Source organism: Protopterus annectens, chromosome 11.part0, assembly GCF_019279795.1.
Source record: "Protopterus annectens isolate FY-2018-M chromosome 11.part0, PAN1.0, whole genome shotgun sequence".
Taxonomy (NCBI): domain Eukaryota; kingdom Metazoa; phylum Chordata; order Ceratodontiformes; family Protopteridae; genus Protopterus; species Protopterus annectens.
This window is the reverse complement of record NC_056745.1, coordinates 306,901,713-306,927,986: the sequence shown is the minus strand read 5'-3', so window position 1 is coordinate 306,927,986 and position 26,274 is coordinate 306,901,713. Positions and strand designations below refer to the sequence as shown.

Genomic DNA, 26,274 nt, shown 5'->3' with positions numbered 1-26,274 from the left:
TAAGCAAATTATTTAATACTGCATGTAACTATTTTCAAATCATGTAGCTAAACTATGGAATTAAATCCCACTGCCACTGAAATCTATACAGAATGCAAACTAAAACTTCACCTATCAAATTAATGGATCTGCCCTTGTATATTTCCAGGATAAATGACATTGTCATGAACAGCTTTCTATATCATCAGTTTCTAGTCATCCAGAATCCTATGTCCCACAACCAGTCTTCACCTGAATAGTTTTACTTTCATCAGGTAGCTATATAGTTTGCATGACAGTGCTTTTAATATAAATCTTATGATACCCATATAAATAATGATCTATGAGCCTGCTTTATACCCCACATCTTAACTACAATATTAACATTTTCTGCCCTAGCTAGTCCTTCCCTTTCTTTCATTTCTTTGATTTGCTAAGCACTAATCACACAATTGATTGTCTATTTGGCAAACCCACTAATACGTCTCTTCAAATATTCAATGTTCAAGATCTACTAATGCATAAATATCTTTTATATTGCAATAGTTGTCTTTATTTCATGTGAATGTTCTCTAATTACTAAATGTATGTATAATTGTTAATGTATATTACTTAATGTCTGTATATGTATATTACTGAATGTCTGTTTAAAAATATTTGTAATATGTTGGAGCTTTTCTCTTCAGGCCTCCACTGAAAAGGTTTTTCTGACTAAACCAAGTAAACAAAATAAAATAAAAATAAATAAAAATGATGTCATCACCCTTTATTACAAAACACTAAGAAAGTGGGTGGGGGATAAAACAGTGCATAGTATCTCATACATTGAAATGAAAACTGGGAAACAACTCACTAAAATAATAGCAAAGCTGAACTGCTAAATACATTTTTGAAGTATTAAAAGCTGGTACATGAATCTTATATGGTCATGGTCACATGAAATCTGTCTACAAAAACATATACACTCGTGCTCTTTCATACCCTTATTTTGATTAGACTCACTATTTTAACATAAATTAGAAAAAGAAAATTATAAATCAAGACGCATTTGGAGTTTGTTGTAATGTTTAAAGCAAAAATAAAAGTGACCCATCTTATAGACATAATAAGACACTCAAGGTATCTAATGCACTGTCAGCAAGCAGTTAAAGGTATTCAGTCATTGGTGGTGTGCCTTATTATGCCTCTGACTGTGTGTGTCGTAAGTGTGATGTACAGCCTCTCATGGTCTGTCACATGTAGTAGATAAAATAAATTCCTTTATCTCATTGAGTACAATCTGTGCACCAGTTTTCTCAGGTAGACATAAAAGAGGAAGCAATCTCTAAAACCAAGTTATCTTGAAAAGAAATGTAACAAAGTCATTTGAAGGTCATACCTGGCAAATTGGTAAATATGTTTTCCTGAACACATAAACAAATTAAAAACACTAAGGGCCAGATTCCAAAAGAGTTGCTTTCAGTGTAAGTCTTCCCTGATTTTGAAAGATTTGCTGTTAGTGTAAGTGACTTACTTAAGACCTACATCTATAAACAGGCTTACACTAAAGGCCAGATTCCAAAAGACCTAGCCATTTACACTGAGAGCGAATCTCTTGGAATCAGGCCCTAAGTGTTGCTTATACATATTTGCTAAAGTAGTACTTTAGACCCCCTCCTCAAACACATGCACGTTGTAATATTCATCAGATGAATCTGCTCCACCTGCCAGCCTACTTCTCTCTGTGTGATTAATAGCTGTAGATCAAGATCAATGTACCAAGCTTTGATACGAAGCTAGGAAGCCCCAAATCACTCACGCAAGTCTTCTGGAAGATAAAAGCTTCATCAGTCAGCTCAATGGCATTCCAGTGGGATTTGGGAAAAATCTGGAGCATCAGTAAAAATACGAGTGGACAAAGGGAAGACATGCAAACTCTGCACAGAAGACAACACAGCTGTTTTCCAAACCACTGATTCAAGAGCTGAGAGACAGCAAAGCCAAATGCTGTATTGATGTACTTTCCCTGAGATGAACAGAAAAACCAAAACAGAACAAAACCAAAGTAATTTAAACAAAACGAACACTCCAACCTCCAAACCGTTCACAAAAGACAATGGAGATGCACTGTAAGCACTTTATATGACTGGAGTAAAGCGTGTAAATTAATGATAAACCAGTGACAATAAACTAAGCGGTTTTGTCTTTTGAAAAAGTCAAAGAGACAATAAAACTAGCATGTTTGTTAAAGAGAAGAGGGCAGTGTTTGTGATCAGTTTACCTGAAGAAAACATTCTATAGTTATAAAACTAGTGCTCAGTTTCATTTAATAGGACACAGCATCACACTTTTTTTAGGCTGTAAGTTTTATTGTTTTATACTTTAATACTTTAACACTTGTATGTTAAAGTATGAATGGTAAAATTAATTGATTTTGAACATTGCTTTTATATATGTGCATTTTTTATATCCACATTTACACCTTATATTCTTAGATGATGATTGGCATGTTTTTAAGTCTTGAGTTTGTTTTATTGGATTTGTCCTGCAGTTGGTGAGTTGTTCCTATATAAGCACCAATGATTTCATGTTTCACTAACTCTGATGAAGTCTTTTTGAGTTATTTACAAGACAAAAACAGTTTATTGTCAATGGTTTATCATTAATTTATGTGTTTTACTTCAGTTGAATAAAGTGCTTGCCGTGCAAACTCATTTAAAGCAGCTCAGACGCAGATGGAAAAGTACTGTGATAATTAAGTAAAAACAAACCCAAAATGCTGAATGTATATTTTTAGTCTATAAAATTGAATTTATGATCAACTTAAAAGCATGAACATTTGAATTTTAGACATGTAAAATTATAATCCCAGACAGACCCTCTCTCTTTTCTATAGCATGATCTAGTGCTCTATTTAGTATATCACCCTCATGCATAAAGACTATTTTATTATACTATGTCAAAGAAAAGATTTTTAATGATACATGCATGACTTTTCTGCATATTGAATGTAAGCAATATTCAGGCTATTTTAAATAAATTCTAAGACAGGAATTGGGGTGAAATGAGCAGATTTTACTACACACACAAATCTTAGATAGTAACCTTTTGGAGCGAGCACAACATAACAACGGCAAAGAGGGTTAAACAGCATAATCTGTCATATAAATACAGATGACAGTTGATAAATAACTATTTGGCAAAAGATGACCCACACTGCTGAAATTTATTTTAAAGTATTTAAAAGCAAGTATATTCAAATCTAACATAAGTGTGTTCATGGGAAATCTATGTACTGTAACAAGGGGTAGCTTGCTTTGGATGTCGAACCTTGTTTGTTTAGAAAAACTAATGGGCAGACACAATACCTTGCAATCTTAAATTTATGATTACCTTACTGTCTAGAAATATCATTGCATATGGGTCATGAAAATATAAATTTTAAAGAAAAAATGCAGGATTTTTGCTTATCTATATATCAGTTTAATAGGAATAGTGATGCATTCCATGGAATGCTGTTTGAAATGTAAGTGTCTTTGGCTTGATTATAAATGCTTGCTTGTCTTTTGTGCCTATAACAAACTCTTTAGACGTGACTGTATTTTAAAAGAACTAAGTGTTTTATAATATAGTTCTACTGACATTTTGCATTTACTCACCTTTAAATTGGGTGTAAAACATGATTTCTTCTGCACAACAGTTTTCTCAGCCATTTCACTGCCACTGGATTTAAACATTTGCTTTGAAACTTCTATTAACTCATTGGAAACTGTGATGTTTGTTAAGTCCTGTAAGAAAACGAACATATAATTGTATTTTATTCCATAGTTTTGCAATGGAAACAACACTGCAGAGGATATCTAATGATTCCTTTTACTAATGTTCCTGGCCACTGACAGTATCACTCGGGCATATATCAATTGTTTAGAACTATAACAAATGCTGTTTTTAGGAAATTCAGAAAATATTTGCAAAGGATTATTTAATAAGCTTTTCTTAATGACATTATGCTGATTGCCATTTATAGGCTCATTCATGCGTAATATAACATGTTCATTGACTAGAAGTCATTAGGGAGCCTGTGTTTAAAAATGCCAGACAAGTACAGGGAGCCTGTGTTTAAAAATGCCAGACAAGTACTTTTCTGTCCCACAAGCTCACCCAGACTTTTTTAATTCATTTATTGTTCTGTTTTTTCTTATATGACAATTTAAGCTAATTTTGTTTGGGTCTTAGCTATATGTGCATTTTTGCCCTTTATGCATTTCTAACCTCATTGTATCAGTAATAAATGAAAGAATTGGCCATTTATGCAAGCAATAATACCCAGCAGGTTGAGCATTACAGGAAAATTATATAACTTTCCAAAGGTGTTGCAAGGAATGATGTTGGAGGTTGAGGGCCTTCCCCACCCTTGGAAAGTCTATTATTTCTCTGTCTTCACCCACCCTAAAGGGTATTATTGCACTTAGAATCTTAACAATTATGTTGTTTTTATTTTATTTATTTATTTTACATTTGTTGACCGGGCTGGTCCAACTAGATACATGTCCATTTTCAGTGGCGGCCTGGGGAGAAAAGCTCCACACTTCAGAGTAGTATTTACAAAACACAGGTACATTACAAAGTTTTGGCAATCATAACACTTCATTGCATTTTAGCTTATGAGTAAGAAAAAAAAAAATAAAACATTCCTATTACATAACAGATATAGATGTACATACAAAAATATGTAAAAAGTGAACACTATTAAACTGTAAAGTCACACACACATTATTGTTAATAAAAGATTAACTAGTTAACTTGTTATTTTATGTTTAACACACAAACACACACACACACACACACACATATATATATATATATATATAGGTTTGGTTTAATATGAATGGTTAGATAGCTGAGGAGTGGGAATGTCTATAATTTGTAATGTTGAGACAGGTAAGTTGGATTTGGAGGGGTAAGAGTGTTTGTGCATGTGTGTATGTGAGTTAGGATCGGGGATAAGTGAAGGATAGGTGTTGTATGTCTATGTGAGAGTTTGTGGATTTTTAAGGTTAAGGTCAAGGTTAGGTTAGGAGAGAAAAATAGTGCTGTTTGCCTGTGTTTGTGAATGTTTGTGTGTCTGCATGTGTCATGTGTAGTGGCAGTGTTACAGGAAGTTTTTTATGAAGGTAAGGTGTAGGGTTAGGGTTGAGGGAAGGGGCAGTATTAGGGTTAGTGTTAGCATCCATTATTAAGGTGGTACAGAGGTGGCAGACCCCCCTTGACGTCTTTAGTAATGGGTGCTGTACCCTAATCCTAATATTGCTCCTTCCTCAACCCTAACCCTACACCTTACCTTCATAAAAAAACTTCCTGTAACACTTCCACATTTTAGATGGATTTGAGGCTTAGGGGGTTTTAGTGTTAATATCAGGAGATGAAATAGTTTTCTTTTTTCGAAATTACTTAATTTGATCTTTTTTGTTTTCAGTATTGTGTATGTTCAAACTCTTTTTGCTGGTGTTTTTAGTTTGATGGTACACAATAGAACCATCTCTCTCTCTCTCTCTCTCTATATATATATATATATATATATACATATGTTAAATACTATCCTGTAAAATAGTTCCTGCACAACTCTTAAGTGTAACACTGTTTAATTTTGAAGTCAGTTACCAGTGATGTTGCAGACTAGGAAAACAAGTTTAAGCACATACAGGGCTGGTGTTAGCATTTTGGGGGCCCCCCAGCAAATGTCAAGTTCGGGGCCCGACTAGGCACTTCCATCAAAGTATCACCCTGTCAATGCCACCCCTTCAAAGCAACCTTTTAATTCGTGATGCAAACTCTTAGGTGTAGTGCGTACAGAATAACTTGTAGCTACAGTGCTCTTACAGTACAACAGGCCTATGTACCACGCTATGTTCGCCCATTAGGTGAAATGCAGTCTATATGCTCTAAAGTGCATTTTAATTTTTTTTTCTTTTTATATAATCTTTTCGTCCAATGATGGCTTGTACAAAAATTATGATTAAGGAAAAAAATTCAGTGTTGCTGTTCAGCTTAAGTTTTCCTTGAATCCTTTCAGCACACCTTTCCTGACCAAGACAGTACAGTAATAACCATTTAGGAAATAACTCAGATAAACCGGGGCCCAAAAAGCCATAGAGTTATAGGTGCTCTGGGATGCATTTTAGAGCATTTTCCCAACCTTTTAATCCAATGATGTCTTAAACAAGAAACATGATTAAGAAAAGAATTTCATTTTTTTTTCAAGGAAGACATAAGTTGTGCCCAAGGCTTAATATTCAAAGATGACAAAATAGTTCACAAACTAACAGGCCATTTGTTGTCTGGATACATAGGTGCAATCTGGGAATATGGTCTACCTCCCTAACCCCCCAAGAGAGTCACTGCCTATGCATCTCTCTGGTGTTAGACTGGGATGAAAGCAGAGGTTCAAATTGCCACAGTCATGTGTTTCAAGTAAGTGCTGACAAGTATATACATAGCATGCCTCCTCACCCCTCAACCCTAACCATCAAAGGCAGCTGCCTGTATATGTGCCTGAGGTGAAATTAAAAAAATAAAGATTACAGTAATATATTCTACTTTGTTGCTCCTAGACAGTATACTGTCCTTACACAAGCTGTAGTAACCTTCTTTATACACCACTGAGGTCTGCAATAAAAGTAAAAAAAAACAATGACCACTCTGTCCTCAGCCCAAACAAGCTGTAATGATCTCATGTGAACACTTCTATGGTTTGACTGTAATTTAAATTAAAGAAGTAACCACAACCGCAACCCCCTCATAACCTACAGCAGCTTTCTGTACACACACATCTTAGCAGGGCTGATTTTAGAATGGGTGCAGTTGAGAGCAGAGGACATTATCAGCTTTATCCTAACAAGGTCAGCTCTGTTCAGGTTAAAGAGCGTAATCAGAAAATTAATACATTTTTTCTCATTTTTTCCCCAACCAGCAACAGCTTTTGGGGGGACCTCACACAGTCAATGGTGATTAAGTGACCCCCCTGTATCAGTATATAGTCTGAGAAGTGGGGGCCACCAGACTCTTTGAAGTGTCTGAATGTTCTGTGATATATTTTATGCATTACTTTTGAAAGTTAATTACTTAGGTTAATAGGTTCATAGGCAGGTACTAGGCTATCGGCCCAAGGACCTACATAAGCCTAGCCAACAAGGTTCCCTGGCTTACGCTACCCAAGAAAGTTATTTTCCTGTGCCACTGTCGAGCAGAGACACAGAAGTGATCCCTGGGGTGTATTTCCTATTTCCCATCCACTCATCAAGATTTTTCTTGAAGAGTGCTAATGAGGAACTTTGCTTGACATAGATGGGTAGCCTGTTCTAGAGTATGGGAAGTCTCTGGGACAGGAATCTATCTCTCCAACATGTCCTGTTTATTGTGGTGACAAAGTTTATGTCCCTAGAGTGTGTAGCTCGGAGGGATTGGGATTTCTTTAGGTGTAGCATGTCCAACAGTTCTGGGCTTGACATAGCTTTATATATTAGGCAGAGATCATCTCGGAGTAGGCGATATGCTATGGAATAAAGCTGGAGTTTAGTGTAGGGCAGTTGTTTGAGGCCAGTAATCCTCTTTGTGAGGTACTTCTATGGCCTTTCCAGCTGCTGCAGATGTCTTGTGAGGTACATTCCAAAAGGGGCGTTGTACTCTATAATGGGTCTAATGAGTGTCGAGTAGAGGGGAACAATGACCTCTTTTTTCCTGTATGAGAACCCTTTTATGATGAGGTATGCCATGTAGAAAGACTTCCTGACTACTGTGGTGATGTGACTATCAAAGGAGAATCTACTGTCCACCTGGGTCCCAAGCTCTCTTATCACGCATTCAGTGTTAAGTAGATTGCTGCCTATGTGGTAGTTCATGGGTACAGAGTTTTTACCAAAGGGGATGACACTGCACTTTTTGGCATTGAGCTTGAAGCCATGGCTCTGACACCAGGCATCTGTCTCAACGAGGCCCTTCTGTAGGATGTCCACATCATTTGGGGACTTGACTATGGCTCCTAGTTTGCAGTCATCTGCGAACTTCGTTAGCCAGAGGCCTTCTTTGTTAGCCTGTACTTCAGAGAAGTAGATACTAAACAGGAGATGCCCCAGGACATAACCCTGTGGTACTCCACTTGTCACTGCTTTGAGGTCAGATTTGGAGTCTGCAACCTTTACAGTGTGGGTTCTGTCAGTGAGCCAGTTGGCAACCCATCTTGTGATGTAGGGATTTATACCTAGTTTAGTAAGTTTAGCTATAATTCCAGAATGGGAATGGTGTTGAAAGCCTTGGTGAGGTCAAGATAGGCTGTGTGAACCACCTTACCCTCATCCACAGTTTTGGTGACTGACTCAAAGAAGTCGATCAGGTTCAGGAGGCATGATCTGCCTTTCGCAAACCCGAACTGGGTGGGATCCACAGTTTGGAGGTTACCAATGTCTTTGTTTATGAGTTCCATGCTGATACGTTCCATGGCCTTAATAGGTCGATAGTTCCCGGGATCAGTGGTTGCTCCCCCTTTGTGGAGTGGGATAACTGTTGCTGTGTGCCATTCAGTGGGCATAAAGCCTGATGCAAGGCCATTACTGAACATGGTGCTTAAGTGGGGAGCCAGTTCGTTCTGAAGTTCATGTAAAATGCAGCCTGGGATGTTTTTGGCTTTAGAGAGTGCAGCCTTTACCTATGCAGTTGTGATTACAGGGACTCTGCATTCTTCCTGTATAGATATGGGCCATTTAGGGGGTGAGAGGTGTGTAAAGTTAGCACTGAACCTACCTGCCAGGATGTTGGCAATATCAGTTGGTTCTGTAATTTTCTTGCCTTTGTGCTGTAACTCAGAGCAGATCTGGGTGTTGCCATCGAGATTCTTGACATAGCTATAGAATGCTTTGTGGTTGTCCTTAGAATTAGAGGCGATTTTGTTTTCGTAGCTAGCTTTGGATGATCTTATACGGGATCTCAGCTTCTTACTGAAGCTGACCAGGGAGCTCCTCCACTCATGGGATTTTACTCTCTTTTGCAACAGTTTCTTCCTTCTGTTGTACAGTTTGTTTATGGCAGGGCACCACCAGATTGGCTTCCTTTTTTTGGAGGATAGCATCTTGGTTCTGTTTGGGATAGCACAATCTATGCACTTGTGTAAGTGCTTATAGAGTGCATTTGTGTAGGATTCAGCAGTTGTAACTGTATTGTCCATCTGCATGGGAGTCATGAATTAGAATAATGTATGTGTCTTGGTATTATTGGGTGTATGCAGAGATAAAAAAAAAATTGTGATATATTTTACAGACACACAAAAGCCATAGCAATAACAGTCTTCTACTTCAGCAAATAGCAATGCATTGTGCATCACCGGTACTGCCACACCAGATCAGTAAATGCTGCTTAGCAATCATCAAACAGCAGCAGAGGTAAGTTACTTTTATTTGCCTCTGCGAAGAGTAATGCATACTTGTAACTATCTCTAATTTCACCGACCTTCCCTGATTTTGCTCATAATTTTGCTCTGTCCTTCGTAAAAAGTTTGATTTGCTAGTAAATCATTCAGGAATACAGACAGCCAATAATTCCAGGCATCAGAGGTTTGTATTTATTATCCAAAAAATGCGTGTTGATGCAAAGGGTATTATTTTATTAACTTTTTTAAGTCCTTTAGAGTAATATTTAAAATGCATTCCTGATTTTGAGCCTTTATTCTGGTATTGTTGGTATTGTGCTGAATTCCACTGCAGTAAAGTTGAGAGTTGTAGCACTCTGGTATTCTACCAGTATTTATAAAACTCTCTGAAAGAAAGAAAACATCCCTGAAGATCAGAAGCATCAGCTGTTAAAATACAAGGTTTGCACTCAGATCAGTCACTCCAGCCTGATAATTGTTCTACTGCTTACCTTGCTCATGTTCATTATCAGCTTTGTCCTAACAAGGTCATACCACAGCTCTGTTCAGGTTAAAGAGCATAATCAGGTAATTAATTCATTTTTCCTAACCATCAGCTGCTTTTGTGGGGCCCCACACAGTCAAGGATGATTACAGACCCCTTGCAAACCACAGGTATTGCAGGCACCTAAAGCTGGTTATGTTGTTGGTTTTAGTGGAGAGAATGTCCACCAAACAGGGTTTAAATAAGCCAGAGGTACTATGTCAGTGGTAAAATATTTAATGGACTTGTGAAGCCTGTTATTTGATAAAACACTGCTACTATAACCAGAGAGATCTTTGAATTTTAAAGTAGATATAAATAATTGTTATTACCCACCTGGTTTATAAAGTATGCAAGATTGCTGTACTAGCTTTCGTTTGATAGACATGTTGCAAAATATCAAAATAAGGTAGCTTCCAGTGGTTGGAGGGTTGGAGACCCCCAACGACCGCAGGGTTCACTGGTGCCTAAAGCCGGTTATGAGTGCGCGGACACACACACACACACACACACACACACACACACACACACACACACACACACACACACACACACACACACACACACACACACACACACACGCGCGCGCGCGCGCGTGATCGCAGGGTTCACTGGTGCCTAAAGCCTGTTATGAGTGCACACACAGACACACACACACACACACACACACACACACACACACACACACACACACATAACGCACGCGCGTGATCGCAGGGTTCACTGGTGCCTAAAGCCGCCTATGAGCGCGCGCGCAAACACACACATACACACACAGTGAATACTGGATGAGTTAATGTTTTAAACTTAGTGTAGAGGAGATTTGAATAACAGATTAGTAAAGTATTTATGTCAAAGGTAATCCTCTTGAAAATAGCAATGTTCACATGTACTGAGGAATGTGCACATCAATTTTCTTCTGCTTTGGGCAGTCAGCTTTCATAATATGGAGAAAAAATACATCAAATCATTTCCATAGTTGTGGGTATATTCCATTATTAAACTTGTATCACTAAAGGTTTGCAAGTAAATATACCCATATGTCAACCAACATAAAAAGGATTCTCAGTATATATTTGGACCAGGTGAAGGGAAAGAATGACCCTGTGTGAAAAGAAAACAAATAGCTGTAACTCACATTTCCATAGATGTCACACAACAACAAAACACAGACTTGAAAAACTAACAAGCTGCAAGTTTTTCATAATATGACATTCACTTTTACAGTACTCCATGCCAGGCCAATAACCTCCCCACGACACTCACACACACACACACACACACACACACACACACACGTATGTCTGTGGGTGTGTGAGTGAATGTGTGTATAAAAGCAGAGGAGACTGTGAGAGACATCGAGAGAGAGAGAGAGAGAGAGAGAGAGAGTGGTCTTGTGTGAGTGAATGCATGTATTAAAGCAGAGGAGATTGTGTCTGTATGTGAGAGACAGATCGAGAAAGAATGAGAGTGATTTTGTATGAGTGATTGTATGGAAGCAGAGGAGACTGTGTGTGAGAGAGAGAGAGAGAGAGAGAGAGAGAGAGAGAGAGAATGGGCTCTTTATAAAACTGTTGTCTTTTACTTATTTATTTATTTTAAGCACTATATTATTTCTTTCATATTTTTGATGTAAAATGCTTCCTCCAACACCATTAAATATACTACAGAAAGTATGAAACATTAAGCAGAGGAACTATTTTAGATCAAAATATATATACAAAAATAATATAGTACTTAAAAAAATAAACAAAACACAACAATTTTACAGAGCACCCATTCTCTAAGTGCAATAGTGCCCACCATGGTGTGGGTTATTGTGTAATTAATGCCCTTCCAAGGGTGTAGAGGTCCAATGCCATCAGGCATTATTGCTTACATAAAGCCTTGCAATGCTTGTTTAACTACACAATGGATGACTTGCTGACATGGAAAATGTGGAGCCCAAATGTTAAAGATATCAGGCTTATAAGTGAGGACAGCAAATCTGCATACCAAGCTGAAAAAAAGTGACTGGGAAATAATCTTTTACTTGCCTGTTATTTGCCTGTCTACGTGTCCTTTCTTCACATACAGTGTAGCAGTGCAATGTAAATGGCAAATTCATAGCTATTATACTGCTGACAATAAGAAATCATGATTCAGAGATCTCAGCAAAGGCTGCCACTTTTAGTAACTTTGAAGACTTCAAAATGTTCATTATTCCTGTTCATTCATTTGTGTAGGATTTATATAAATACTGGTAAATATGCAGGTGCATTTTGGTAAATAGGGATCTGAACGTATTAACTCTCCTCCATACTTATAAACCACACACAAAAAATGAAGTGAAAAAGACTGTTCTCACTTAAAAGCTATTCCACAGTCACTCACCTGTTCCCATGCAGTCTTATGTTTAATAATAATAATAATAATAATAATGCATTGTATTATTAATTTGCTAAAATGCTTGGGTTTGCCTAATTTTTTTTTTCCAAAAAATATTTATCATTGCTTATGTTTTATTAAATGCCATCATAGGCATGAAAATGAAACTGTGTTGTAGTCCGTCCCTATATTATGCATCTCTCACTCAATGAGTGACAGAGAACACTTCTATTGGAGTTACATTGTCATATAATTGCTTGACAGTACCTTCTGTCATCCTAATTTTATAAGTCTAAAAGATCAGAGAAATGATAAATAAGTTGCGGCAGTTTGATAAAATATGGGATTATTATAGCAATATTATATAATTGTACCATTTACAATAATGTTATAAGGAAATGACCCATGCTAATGTTTTTTATATCACCTGTACCTTGGGTGCTTGAGTGCGTGTCAGAAGGCCAACCATTTTCTAATGGCACCCTTACAGATTTTAATTGTGTGGTATTAGCTTTAATCCTTGCATCCTCACCACTTTTTCAGAATAGATGCTAATATTTTTCCTCCATGTTCTGTGATTTTTAAAACTCAAAATATAGTATTGCAGCACTGTGTCCCTTTAAATTAAAAGCATAAGTATAATAAATTGAGAAAGAGAGACAGTGTAAGAGACAGAGAGTTAACATGGAGACGAGGAACCACAGAGAGGTCATATTCCTGCTTGTTTTTCAGAAACAAAGTTACACAGTGCACTGATATTGTCTGATCTGTTACCCTCTTAAAAACAACAGCAAAATTATTAATAAACTTAACTCATACAATAATTTGCCAATTTCTGAATTTCTCAGAGACATATAAGACTGTCTAGTAGGGAATCAGTGTGAATAGAAGCTGAAAGGATTGCACCCTAAACAGTCTGCTAGTTACAAACCTACAGATATGCCAATAAACAAAGAGAAAAACAGTGAACAATAAGGACAATTGAGTCTGGTATCAAGTAACTGGAGTTCTGTAGATTTTTGTCAATTCAGATCCATCTTGACTGATCTGATTCCCGCCGATCCTTTCCTTCCCACATGCTTTCTACGTATCACCCACCAACTTCTTTCAGCATTCCTCTTCTGATACCATCTTATCTCTCCTTTGTTCCCAATCACCTGACACCTATCACCAAGTCATGCTTTCCTGAATACTTCCTTTACTTTCTCTTTCCATCTACTCCTACCTCTGATTCTGATGAAGTCCTCTACCACATCATTCATGTGCAGCATTTAGAAATGCTTTTTACTCTTTCATGTTAGTTCTCAAAACTGCTGTGCCTTTCTTGTAGCACCCTGAATGTTTCTCCTGCTGCAATGTTCTCTTCTACTCCCTGCTTTCATAAGTTCAGCTATTCTAAGCATTCTGCCTCCTCTGGAGGCATCTCTTTCTCTCTCTGTCTGTTGTTTATGTCTCTCTCTTTCTCTACTCCGGGTGTCCTTCCCCTCTCACTGTAACACTTAGGAGTTCAGTTCTTTTAGGTAAGCCCTGAAAAATACTACTTAATTCTTCTTGTTTCACTTATGAGATGCTGAATTTATTTGCTCCACTCCTTACTTTTACAAGATGGTCCACTTAAAAATGTCTTGCATCTGCTTTTCCTCTGAAGCTCAATTGCATTCTCACTCCTGCTCCCTGTATAAAATGTAGAAGATCTGTTTGCACTTTTATGTTACTGCTGAAAACTACTGGTTACTTGGTTTTCTTCTACCAGTCTGAGGATGCCTTCTAATGCACTACTAAGGCTCACAACTCTGGCAACCTTATTAATTCATAAACTTCTCTCAAAATATTAATTTTAAGGTCCCACTTTATGAATTATGATTGAATTTTTGTGCAGCTTTGTCCAGAATTGTGAATCAATAGACACAGTGTTGAATCACTATTTGAAATGGAACTGTATCACCACAAATGTATGATTGCATATATCAGCTGTCATGAAATGCATGTTGATTCACAATGTAAGGATATTACCATGTTATGACTACTGGACATTCACAGCCATCAAAATCCATAATGTTGAATTGCCAAGGATGGTATTCTTTATCCAATCTTCCATCCATCCATCCATGCATTCATTCATCCATCCATGCATTCATTCATCCATCCATGCATGCATTCATCCATCCATCCATCCATGCATGCATTCATCCATCCATCCATACATTCATCCATCCATTCATCCATCCATCCATCCATGCATGCATTCATATATCCATCCATCCATGCATGCATTCATCCATCCATCCATGCATTTTTCCATCTACCATACCATTTTCATGTACAACTTGTGCTTTTTAGGATTTTGGCATCATTCTACTGAGGGGAACAGATCAAACATTCCTTTTCACAGCTATGTCTTACTCTTTAATTGAAAGGATTTGCAGGTACTTCGGGAGAAGATGAAGACATATCATATCCCTGTCATGCCCTGAGTAATGCAGTAGGTCTCTGTCCAATGAAATGTGTCATATAAACCTCCAAAGGAAGCTTTTTGATGGGATCCCAACAAGATTCTCAAGCCACATCATCTGGATACTCTCCAGCCAAAGAAGCACTTGTTTACACTAAAATCCCCCAGATAATTGATACCCTCCTTCTATCATGAAGCATGACTCATGTGACCCACCACGTGAGCCTGGTTTTAGATTATTGTACCTGTAATCACATATTTATGCAATGTTAACACAGAGTTGTTGATCTTATATAAGGGTAAAGACATAGATCGGCCAGTAAACCGCAAGTTGTATCAATGAATTCACTACTCCCTTTACTGCACAAAGACCAACCTAGTTCCTACACATTTGCATATACAAGCCCCAGTCTCCTGCTCAGTCTTATGGTTCGATGTACTATCACTGATCAAGGTGCTATTACAAGCCAGTAAATACCCCTCTGATCTCCAGAACAATCTAAGACAATTGTAATCACCTCCTAATTTACCTCAAAATAAATACATACATAAATAAATAAATGTTATGCTATTTATAACCCCTCAAAAAAAACCCTTGTCTACTTCTTATTAACATCACTGATAACCACAGCACTAGCAACATCATTCCCCTCATTTCTGAATCCAGATACCCAGAACTTAGTTTGTCTCTAACTCTTTTAAATCACCTAGACCAGATAACCAACACAGTACTATCTCAACTTGAACTCTGCTACATAATTTCTCACTTGCTCTCCCTTTCGGCCTGCTTTTCCCAAGCTAAAAATGTTCTTCTCCATAAATTGAAACATGGTTTTCCTCTGATAACTTTTTACACAGCACAAAATTCCCAAAGACTTCAGATAACAGAAAGTAAAATTTGCAGATTTGCCCTTCTTGCTAACAGCAGATCTCACCACTATAAACCTGCAATATCAAAAATGACAACTTATCTTCTAGGTACTCTTATTCACAAAATGCTAAACAGCAGATATTGCATACCACTGGCACTGAGATGGAAACTACCCATTTAAGATGAGGTTTACTCACTAAGAAATACCCAGGAGAAAGCTATCACATTAAGAATACCTCCATATAGAACAGCTACGGGAGAATGTGTCTTACAGCTACTGAAGAATGTGTCTTTTTCCACTAGGCCTAGCATTACAAAACAGATTACTCCCTAAATTGAGGGGCCCAGAATCACTCAATGTGTTCAAAAAAGTATTCTCCAAACACTTCCACAAGGAGACTGAGTGTAAGTGCTTAAGGGACAATGATTAACCTCACCATTTGCTATCAAACAGCATACTACCACCAGTAAGGTAATCTCAGTAAAATGCTGAATTCTAACTGCATGCTGCCTCCAGCCTGGCAATCTTTCCTTGCTTGTTTTTCTAAATGCTTTTTTTTCCTATGTATTTCCTGAAATGGTGCAATTCAAAATGGATGATATGTATATACTGTAAATGCAAATAACTTTGGTTTTAGTGTTAACTTGGTCTCTTCAATGTTTCTCTATACACAAGACTCTAACAAGCATAAAGATCTGCAAAAAGTATATGTTTGTTCCAAGACCCTTTAAAAACATTTGATTTTGCATTTGTTCTTATCTATTGTATACTTCTTGATTGTTCATGCTGTTTGTTTATGTTTCTGTACTTTCAATTTGTGGCTGAAAAGAGTCTTTAGGGCAGCCTATCTAACTGGTTACCAAACAGTAAATAAATAAGGATGTAAATGTCTTCAGTACTCACAGTCATTCTTATCTGTATTAAGGAGCAATAGAGTGTAATGAGAAGTTGTGCACACACAAGCCCAGGTGGTCTGACAGTGATGTTGAGAGATTTAAGACTATGACCTGTTAATAAGTTCCTCCTACACACTTGGATTCAATTCAGTACAGCTCCACTTAGTTTGTGAAACTGAACCAGTAGCGTAAATGGATTAGTGCTCTGTACTAACTGCTAAAAAAAGACACCTCTGCCTAATGTACTTTTTAATTACCAAATGAATAAAAGGAAATGAAATAAAAATGTGCAGTTTGTACTCTTGCATTGCAATTCATTAATCTTCACTGAACCACCTACTAGACAATGGCTTATAATAATGAACAGGTGGAAAATTATATCAGCTATGCTTCTGACATCATTATGTACCCAAGCACATATTGGTAGGTACTTGCCAGGTCCTCTCTGCCCCCCCCCCCTAAAAAACACACACAAGCTCAACCTTCACTTCCCTCATTTATAAATTTTAAACGTTTGTTTCAAACACTTTGTGGAAGTCCATAGTTAAGATAAGTAGTATTTGCATATAGTATTAAGCTGTGTATATGTGTATGTGTGGGGGGGGGATGCACAACTACTTTTTTTTGAGAACTAGGCTGAAGAATGGAAACTGAAACATGAAAAAAAAAACAAACAATAAAACAAACTGAACTTTGTCAAATAAATGTGCTGTGGATATTGAAGTTCCAAAGGTGACACAGTACATAAGACCACTGCAAAAGTAAACAAAACAATGCTCTGGTGTTATGCATGACTTTAGGTGGTCAGAGGGTAAGTAGCAGAGAATTCTTAGCAGTGTTATTTTACAGGAAACTGAGAGTACAGGGGTACCAGCTTATTAAATTACTAAGGCAAAATATAATCATTTTAAGAGAATGGGAACTGTGGGAGAGGATAGGGTACTAATTTGTCTGGGAATTGTAGCATGGTTTGCTCTACATTCATGTAGTGTTTTTGGTTACAACATATGCAAAGTATATCAGAATGACTCTGCATATTGTGGTGTTCTCTGTGCATATTAACATATGTTTATATATTTGCTTGTATTTGTATGGTTTACTGTGCAGTAGCACAGATGTGCTTCATGTTACCCTACTGACAACTATGGGCTCGTACATTGCATATATGTTCTACTGATACCTCTAAACTTCTTAGGACAACAAATCTGCACAAAGCCAAAAATAATGGGGGGAGACCCCAAAATAGAGACACATTTAAATATTGCTCTTATAAACTTAGAAAGTTGCTAGAATAAATGGATTTTTTATTTGCATTCATTTTCTGAAGAAGATGAAGTCTGGAAAAAATGTATGCCATTATTTAGTGACGTCAGTCCTTACCAATTTGCCAGAAAACCACAAATTTTATGAGGAACAGACCAACAATATGAGACAAAAATTTGGACATTCTGTGAACCTCTGGACAGTTGAGAGGTATGTCTATTGAGCTTGTTGGGTGAGTACTTTAACTAGCCCTGTCAGGGTCACTTATTTCATACTTTCTGTGCCATGGCATGTGTCACCGGAAAATGGCAGGGCAATGGATGAAACCTGTGTTCTGCATGGCAAATTTATTTATGGCTACATATGGCTTCACAGCTATGTTAGCAATATGCAGGATAATAAGATAGCGAAACATAAAAATATTGCATAATATAGAAGCCGGAGCCTTAATAACATGAGCAGAAACCATTAAAATCTACTGTGCTGCAGTGACATGATTACAATATAAGAACATAGAGAAAGCTGCGTTTATGCTAGAGGTGACACTAAAGCAATGAATTGAATGATACTTTGATGAAAAATAAAATATGCAGGACAAAACCAGAGTGAGAAATAACTGCTGAGTTACTGTAGTATCCACATTTTGAATGTATCTACTGTTTGCTCTCTTCTTTCAACTGTGAATTTTTATAATGTTAATTTTGTAATTATTCCCATTAAACCAGAGTGAGAAATAACTGCTGAGTTACTGTAGTATCCACATTTTGAATGTATCTACTGTTTGCTCTCTTCTTTCAACTGTGAATTTTTATAATGTTAATTTTGTAATTATTCCCATTAATGGTTTGTATTGTAAAATAGTGCAATTCCACGATTGTAGTACTTCAACCTATGGAGTTCTTTTAGGTTTTGCAGACCTGCACATTATAACTATGGAAAAGTGCTTATGTACATAAATTAACTAAAACTACCTTCATGGTGACACCTGTATCAGCTGCTAATATCCCAAACTCCGTTTGTTTATATGTTGATATCACTAATTATATTCAATGAAGTTTTAATACGAGTTTATTATTCTGAGTAGCTGATTTATTTTGATTAAAATGGCCCCATCAAAATAGTAGTGTTAACATCAAAATTGTGGGTTTGCTAGTAGCATGAATCCAGTAACTGAATTATTTTCTAAAACCGAGGTAGCAAGACAAATGCATGTAATATGTTACCACAGAATTACAGGTGAAAATAAACAAATTCTTAAAGAATATTTCAGAAGCATAGTTGTACTTGTGTTCTATAATTTTTTGCTATGTTATATTGAGTTGTGCATGTAAAAACAACATTTTTTTTTACTCTGAATAAAGTATTCATCATAAAAAATTTATAAAAACATGTTTGCAGATGGGTAACCCCCCCTACACCCCCATGTAAGAGAACTTGGTGGTCCCACACCACTGAACTTAAATATACTAACTCCATGATTGCACCACATGGAGAAAAGTGAAAACTATGAGAAATAGCACACAGCTCACATAAATACCTATTCCACTGTGCCCAATTAAAAATTATGCGATTTTTAGTGCACAACAATAAAACATTCAACCAAAATTTTAGATGAAGGAAACACCTTAACCTGAGTGCGGAACTACTTTCTACAGATCACACCTTCCCTCACACTGTTATCTAGCATTGCAGAACTAAGCGTGAATATAATCCTAAGGCTATGTTTGGCAATAATGAATGAAAAACTAAAGTGATGGACTTTTAGCAGGCTTAATCATATAGCCCTAGGTATGATTCCCTATGCATCTTCTTGCATACTGTGTGACTTTGAGCAAGTCATTTAACCACAGCTTGATCCTGGATCACCTCTGAAAAAGACATTTGTGCCTAAAAAATTTGCCTTGTGTAACAAGTTAATACAATAAATAATCATTCCAGATTACAGTTTATTCAGAATCTAGATGCATGTGTAGTTTTAGTTTAATTCCTGTTCTGTGTCATAACTTTCTGCCATGTCAGAAAAGTAACTTTCTAGGAAGTATTGTGTGACCTCAGAAGTCTGCAGGAAAATATTACTCAATACTTTGCTACAAATGGCCACAGTAAAATACAATAAATGAATAAAGTAAGTAAATAAGTAAATAAATGCAGCGCGAATTGAAGAAACAAGGTGGACCATATCTTCATGTTGTAACCTATTATCTAGCTACAGATTATCACTAGTGCTTTGTTGGTTCATTTTTTATTGTCATGACTTAGAACTAAAAACTTATCAGTGGCAGTGGGTACATTAATGTGCAAACGCTCAGCGTTCAGGACTGGGCCGGGGCAATAAAGAGTTAAAGTTGCTGCAGCAACTCTTATTTCATGTTCTTAATATATGCCTATGAAACTGGAGTGATTTATTCATTAATTAAACACTGGTAACCTCCAACACTCCCCTTTCATGAATTACTTGAATGTAGTTATATTCTAGAAAGTTCTGAATAGTGCCTTAACTTTATAATTTGCATAAAAGTAAATGTTAAAGCAACTTGTGTCAATTGCACATTTTACAGGAATATTGTTGGTCATCAGGAGAAAATATAAAATCATAGAATGCTGCATATTAAACAGATATGAAACTGCTCAGTGTAGTAATGGAAAGGTGGATGCATCATAATACGACATACTAGATCGTTTGGAGTGCTGCACAGATCCTGAAAGAAAATCACACACTCGGTCTCCGGACAGTTAATATGAATAATGGAAGAACACAACCTGTCAAAGAAACACTTTGAATGCAGGAAGTGATGGAAAAGAAATGTATCATCTTATTGCAGGCTCTAATAATTTCAAATGTTTTATGCATATATATATGTGTGTGTGTGTGTGTGTGTGTGTGTGTGTGTGTGTGTGTGTGTGTGTGTGTGTGTGTATGTGTGTATATACATATATATATATATATATGTTATATATAAACATGTTCACATTCATAAAACATTGTATATTCTGGATATATGAAGGAAAAAGAAGAAAACAGGTAATTTTTTAATGCTGGGTTAAATATGAAGTTGAGAAAGGGCCCTTGTGGCAGCTATCAGCATATAAATAAGGATAAACTTTGTTGGGATAAAATATTCCATAAAAGTATCTTCCAGTTGACATGCTGCCTAAGGGATATGTCTCATTCTTGATTATGATACACTATTATGATACACTATGCTGGAGGCAAAAGTAGGCATGTCAGGCAAGGATCTTGCAGCAGAACACAAAATGTAATCTTTGAAACAGCATTTATATATGAAAAACATTGAATATAAAGTTCTGTTGTATTTTCAGACAGTGATCTTGAAATGATGAGACATCTGGTGTCTCAAATGATAGGACGAAAGTAGCATTATATGTGAAAATGTATCTTGAAATAATTCTTACCTGAACAACAGAATTATCTAGATCCCCTTCCTCTTAATTAAACAGATTATTTAGGAGCAGGACTGCCACAGACTTTAGTCTGCTACGTCTGTCAGATATTTGTTCCAAGTGTTTGCTTGCTCTGTAAAACAGTAACAGGGAACCTGATGTAATTAACTTCTGGCCTGGTAACTAAGGTTTTCATTCTTTAGGGGCACTGTCAGTTCAGCAGATTTTCAATGCCAGCAAGTCAGAACAAGCAGTTTAAATTAGAATAATACCTAATTCCAGTATGATGCTGTTAGTAGCACATAGATATTTAAATGTTCTTAGCAATAATATCTAGATCATCAGCATTCAATCTAAATTTGTGCTTGTGTATGTGTTTGTGTATGTGCATATTTGTGTATAGCATAATATATATATATATATATATATATATATATATATATATATATATATATATATATACATAGATTCACACACACACACACACACACACACACACACACACACACACACACACACACACACAGATGTTCATATATATTTATATGATAGTGAAGTGGCAATGAAATGAGGAAACACTTGATGCCTGGATGCTATGTTTATAGGTAGAAATTGATAGCTAGACATACAGATATATAGACAGATAGACAGACAGACAGGTAGATAGAGAGTTAGAAAGCCTGTTTACCCAAAGTAGGCTGTTTTACTAGCCTCATTCAATATGGTTCACATCCATGAATGAAGCCCAGCTATAATAGGTAATCACTTAAAAATCATATTGTTGAATGTTTATATAGGATGTTGAAGTTTGCTCTTCACAAAATGCAGCCACTGCACTGTAGCAGTAGCAATAAGAACAACAAACCCTCTCATGCCTCATATCTATTCTCCAATTAAAAAAATGAATTTTATTATTATCTGGTACAACTCTAAAGTGGGAATCCTGGAACCTTTCCTGATTTCCAATATTTTTTTCCATTAGTACCGTAACTTTCACAATAGATTTCCCTACTTGACCGACCTTTAGTTTGCAGATGAGGACTGTAATGTGCACAGGTGCTATTGGTACATAACGATTAATGTAAAAATGTAATACATTTAACACAACCTACAGCTAAAGGAAAACAGTAGATGTGTTATTCACTGATGCCTGAACTTCCTGGAGCAATCAGAGCTAACAGGTCCAGCGTTTTAAATGAATGCGTTGATAGAAAAATATGGAGTAGAGGTAAAACCATAAAACTGACGTTAAGATTATCCATTTCATGGCATATGAAATAAAGAAAGAAGAACAAGCAGGAAAAAAAACTTCATTTAGTGAACTTCATTGTTACTTAATGCTTAGAAGTTCATAGGTTCATAGGTTCATAGGTTTATACTAGGCTATCTGCCCTAAGGCATTTATAAGCCTAGCCCAAATTATTGTGGCTTACGCCACCCCTTATATGAAAAAATACTGTACCCATTAGTTTGTTGTGCCTCTGTCCAGCAGTGACCCAGAGATGATTCCCGGGGTAAACCTACGATCTCCCATCCACAGGTCTAGATTTCTCTTGAACAGAGTCAGCGAGGTGCTCTGCCTCACATGGACCGGGATTTTATTCCACAGCATAGGGAGTCTCTGAGTGATAAATCTATCCCTCCAGCACGTCCTATTTATATCCGTGCTAAGGTTTAAGTCGCTTGCTCTAGTGGTTTTGGTGGATTTGGATTTTTTGAGGTGGAGCATGTCCATTAATTCCGGGTTGGACATGGCCTTGTATGTCAGGCACATGTCACCTCTGAGCAGACGGTATGCGACTGAATAGAGCTGGAGTTTCTTCAATCTGGCAGCATATGACAGATTTTGGAGTCCCTTTATCCTTTTGGTGAGGAACTTTTGGGGTCTCTCCAATTGCTGCAGATGTCGGGTGAGATACATCCCGAATGGGGCATTGTACTCGATCATTGGTCTGATAAGTGAAGAGTACAGGGGAACAATGACCTCACTAGATCTGGATGTAAATCCCTTCATGATCAGGTGGGCAATGTAGAAGGTCTTTCTAACCACTTTAGCAATGTGAGTGTCAAAAGAAAGGCCACTGTCAACCTGGGTCCCCAGGTCCCTGATAACCTCTTCTGTGCTTAGTGGATTGCCACCTATATGGTAGCTTGGGGTTACCTTGTTTTTCCCGAAGGGTATGACTATACATTTTTGGCGTTTAACTTCAGGCCATGGCTCTGGCACCAGCTATCTGTTTCCGTGAGTCCCTTCTGAAGGATATCAGTGTCCGATGCACTTTCCACTATGGCGCCCAGTTTGCAGTCATCTGCAAACTTTGTCAGCCAAAGTCCTCCCATGTTGGCCTGTACTTCTGAGAAGTAGATGCCAAACAATAGGGGCCAAGGACCGAGCCCTGTGGGACACCACTTGTGACCGGCTTGGAGTCTGACACAGCGCCAGCAACTCTAACCCTGTGGGTTCTGTCCTTAAGCCAGTTTGCAACCCATCTTGTGACATATGGGTTTACATTTAAGCTGGTAAGTTTTTCTACAATACCCGAGTGGGGTATTGTGTCGAAAGCCTTTGCAAGGTCAAGGTAGGCTGTATGGACTGCCTTTCCTCATCAATGGCCTTGGTGACTATTTCTAAGAAGTCGACCAAGTTCAAAAGGCATGATCTTCCCTTGACAAAGCCAAACTGGGTCGGGTCCAATGTCTGCAAGTCCCCTATATCTTTGTTTATGAGCTCCATTATGATCCTCTCCATAGCTTTGCAGACTAGACTTGTTAAGCTTATGGGGCGGTAATTACCAGGGTCCGTAGAGGCGCCACCTTTGTGGAGTGGGACCACAGTTGCCGAACGCCACTCCTTGGGCACGTATCCTGTGGTAAGGCTGAGATTAAACAGCTGCCTTATGTGCGGGTTTAATTCCTCATTTAGCTCGTGTAGCACACAGCCGGGGACACCATCCGTCCCATTGATGCTGTATTTTTAGCTTTAGAGAGAGCAGCTTTCACCTGCGCATTTGAGATGTCCGGGAGGCTACACTCGGCTGGGATAGTTATCTCTCCTTTAGGGGAGAGGGGTGAAGTTTGCACTGAACCTGTCTGCCAGTATGTTGGCAATGTCTGTGGGTTCAGTGATTTTTGTATCATTTTGGACTAATTCTGAGCATATCTGTGAGTTTCCACCCAGGTTCCTAACATAGCTGAAAAAGGCCTTATGATTGTCCTTTGAATCCATGGCAATTTTTCTCTCAAAATTGGCCTTAGTTGATTTTATGAGTGCTCGTATTTTTTTCTAATAATGATCAGGGGTGACTTCCTTTTATGGATTTTGTTCTATCATGTAATAGCTTTCTCCTCTTATTGTAAAGTTTGTTAATGGCTGGGGTCCACCAGACTGGACGTTTGCCCTTTGTGGAAAGAGTCTTGGTTTTATTTGGGATTGCCTGATCCATGCAGTCCTGGAGGTGTTCATAGAAGGCATTTGTAAGGGCTTCCAGCTTGGGTTGTGGTTTCCTCTGACTCAGGGGCCTTGAAGGATACCACACCAGTCTTGAGTAGTGTGAAGTTTGCTTTAGAGAAGTTCTTCACTATGGTCTTTTTGTTTGGGGTGGGGGGATGTGGATTTCCAGTGAGATTAGTTTATGATCAGATCTCACCAATGAGGGATATACTTCCGGTGTGGAGCATTTTGTCCCCATGTTTGTGACAATGAGATCTAGTATATTTTCTCCTCTCGTGGGAACAGTGACTAGCTGTTCCATGGCATTTGAATTTATGAACTCCAGGAACCGTTGGGCTAGAAAGTTAGGGCTTGAGTAATGTTCCCAGTCTATATTCGGGTAGTTGAAGTCACCCAATATGATGGTGTTTGGAGATACATTTATACCCTCCAGTGTCTTCAGGAAGGCTGTGTGGGGTTCCTGAGTTTGAGAGGGTGGCCTGTAGCATGCTACAATTTGTAGAGCAGTTTTGCCTATTGTTAGTTGCACCTGGATGGTTTCCGAAGCTTCATGCGTTGCCACCAACCTGGAGGTGTGAGTATCCTTTATGAATATGGATACACCCTCCTTTTGTGGAGTGGTCCGGGTTTTGGGGCCGGAACGCATGATATGAGGTAAAACCTAATAGTGCCGGGGTGCTCTCAGGAGCCTTGAACCAGGTTTCAGTTACAGCACAGACATCGATGTTCTCCATACTGAGAAGGGCCTCGAGTGCATGCATTTTGAGATTTAGACTTCTGGCATTGAGCAGCATTACCCTCAATTTCTTCCCATTTTTTTTTCTAGGGTGGTAGGTTTAGAATTTGAGCCTTGCCTAAAAAAGGCACTATGGGGTGGCAAGAGCCTTAGCCAATATCCGGAATCCCAGGGGTGACAGGTGCAAGCCGTCCCTTGCGAAGCAGCGTGGCTTGTCAAGCATGTCATCCCAGGCAGACAGACACTGGATCCCCTTTGAATGACACCAGACATTAAGCCAATTGTTAAAGCTGATCATCTTGTCTCTATATTGTGGCATCATTCTTGGTGAAGGAAGGATACTGCTCAGGGTTAGGGTCATACCTGCCTGGGCTACATAATCAGAGAGCTCCTCTATGTCTCTTTTCATGCAGTCCAGGGAGGTACGTCTCAGGTCGTTCACACCAGCATGGACAATGACTGTGTCATATTTGTACTTGCTGTGGTTAAATAAACTTGTTTATGGTTAAATAAATTCAACTTTAATAGGGACATGTTTTTTCTACAGTTTTAACGGTAAGTTTTATTTAGTTTTTGGATAAAAGTTTAATAAACGTTAATATAATTATTGCATTGAAGAGGATTAGCTTACAAAAAAGATATACCAGTCTCAATTGTGGTGTGTCTTTTTTAGAATAATTTAAATTCTGCAGCTCAAATGGTGTAGTGGTACATTGCTCTGGCTATAGTGTATAGGGTCCTGGGTTTGAGACTTGGCAGCACTGATTATTTTGGTGTTGGGAGGGTGGCCTAATGGTTAAGATGTTTGCCATAGAAACACAAGGTGTGGGACTTGATCTCACAAGAGATAATTGGCTAGGCTTAAAATGGCTCGCAAGGGCAGTTAGCTAAGTTCTAACCTATGAATTAAATTTCATTTAGACCGAATAGTAAGCA

General features: G+C 37.8%; 1 protein-coding gene across 1 annotated transcript in view; it reads right to left on the bottom strand.

Annotated features, from left to right (window-relative positions):
- The window catches only part of LOC122815361 (solute carrier organic anion transporter family member 1A1-like), a 418,921-nt gene extending 397,651 nt beyond the window's left edge, over nt 1-21,270 (bottom strand). Inside the window, exons 1-2 of the mRNA XM_044087816.1 lie at nt 21,164-21,270; nt 3,618-3,746 (exon numbers count right to left, since the gene is read on the bottom strand). Coding sequence (XP_043943751.1) covers nt 3,618-3,695 — 78 coding nt within the window. The 5' untranslated portion in view covers nt 3,696-3,746; nt 21,164-21,270. The remainder of the gene's footprint in view (nt 1-3,617; nt 3,747-21,163) is intronic.
- Between the last annotated feature and the right edge of the window lie 5,004 nt (nt 21,271-26,274).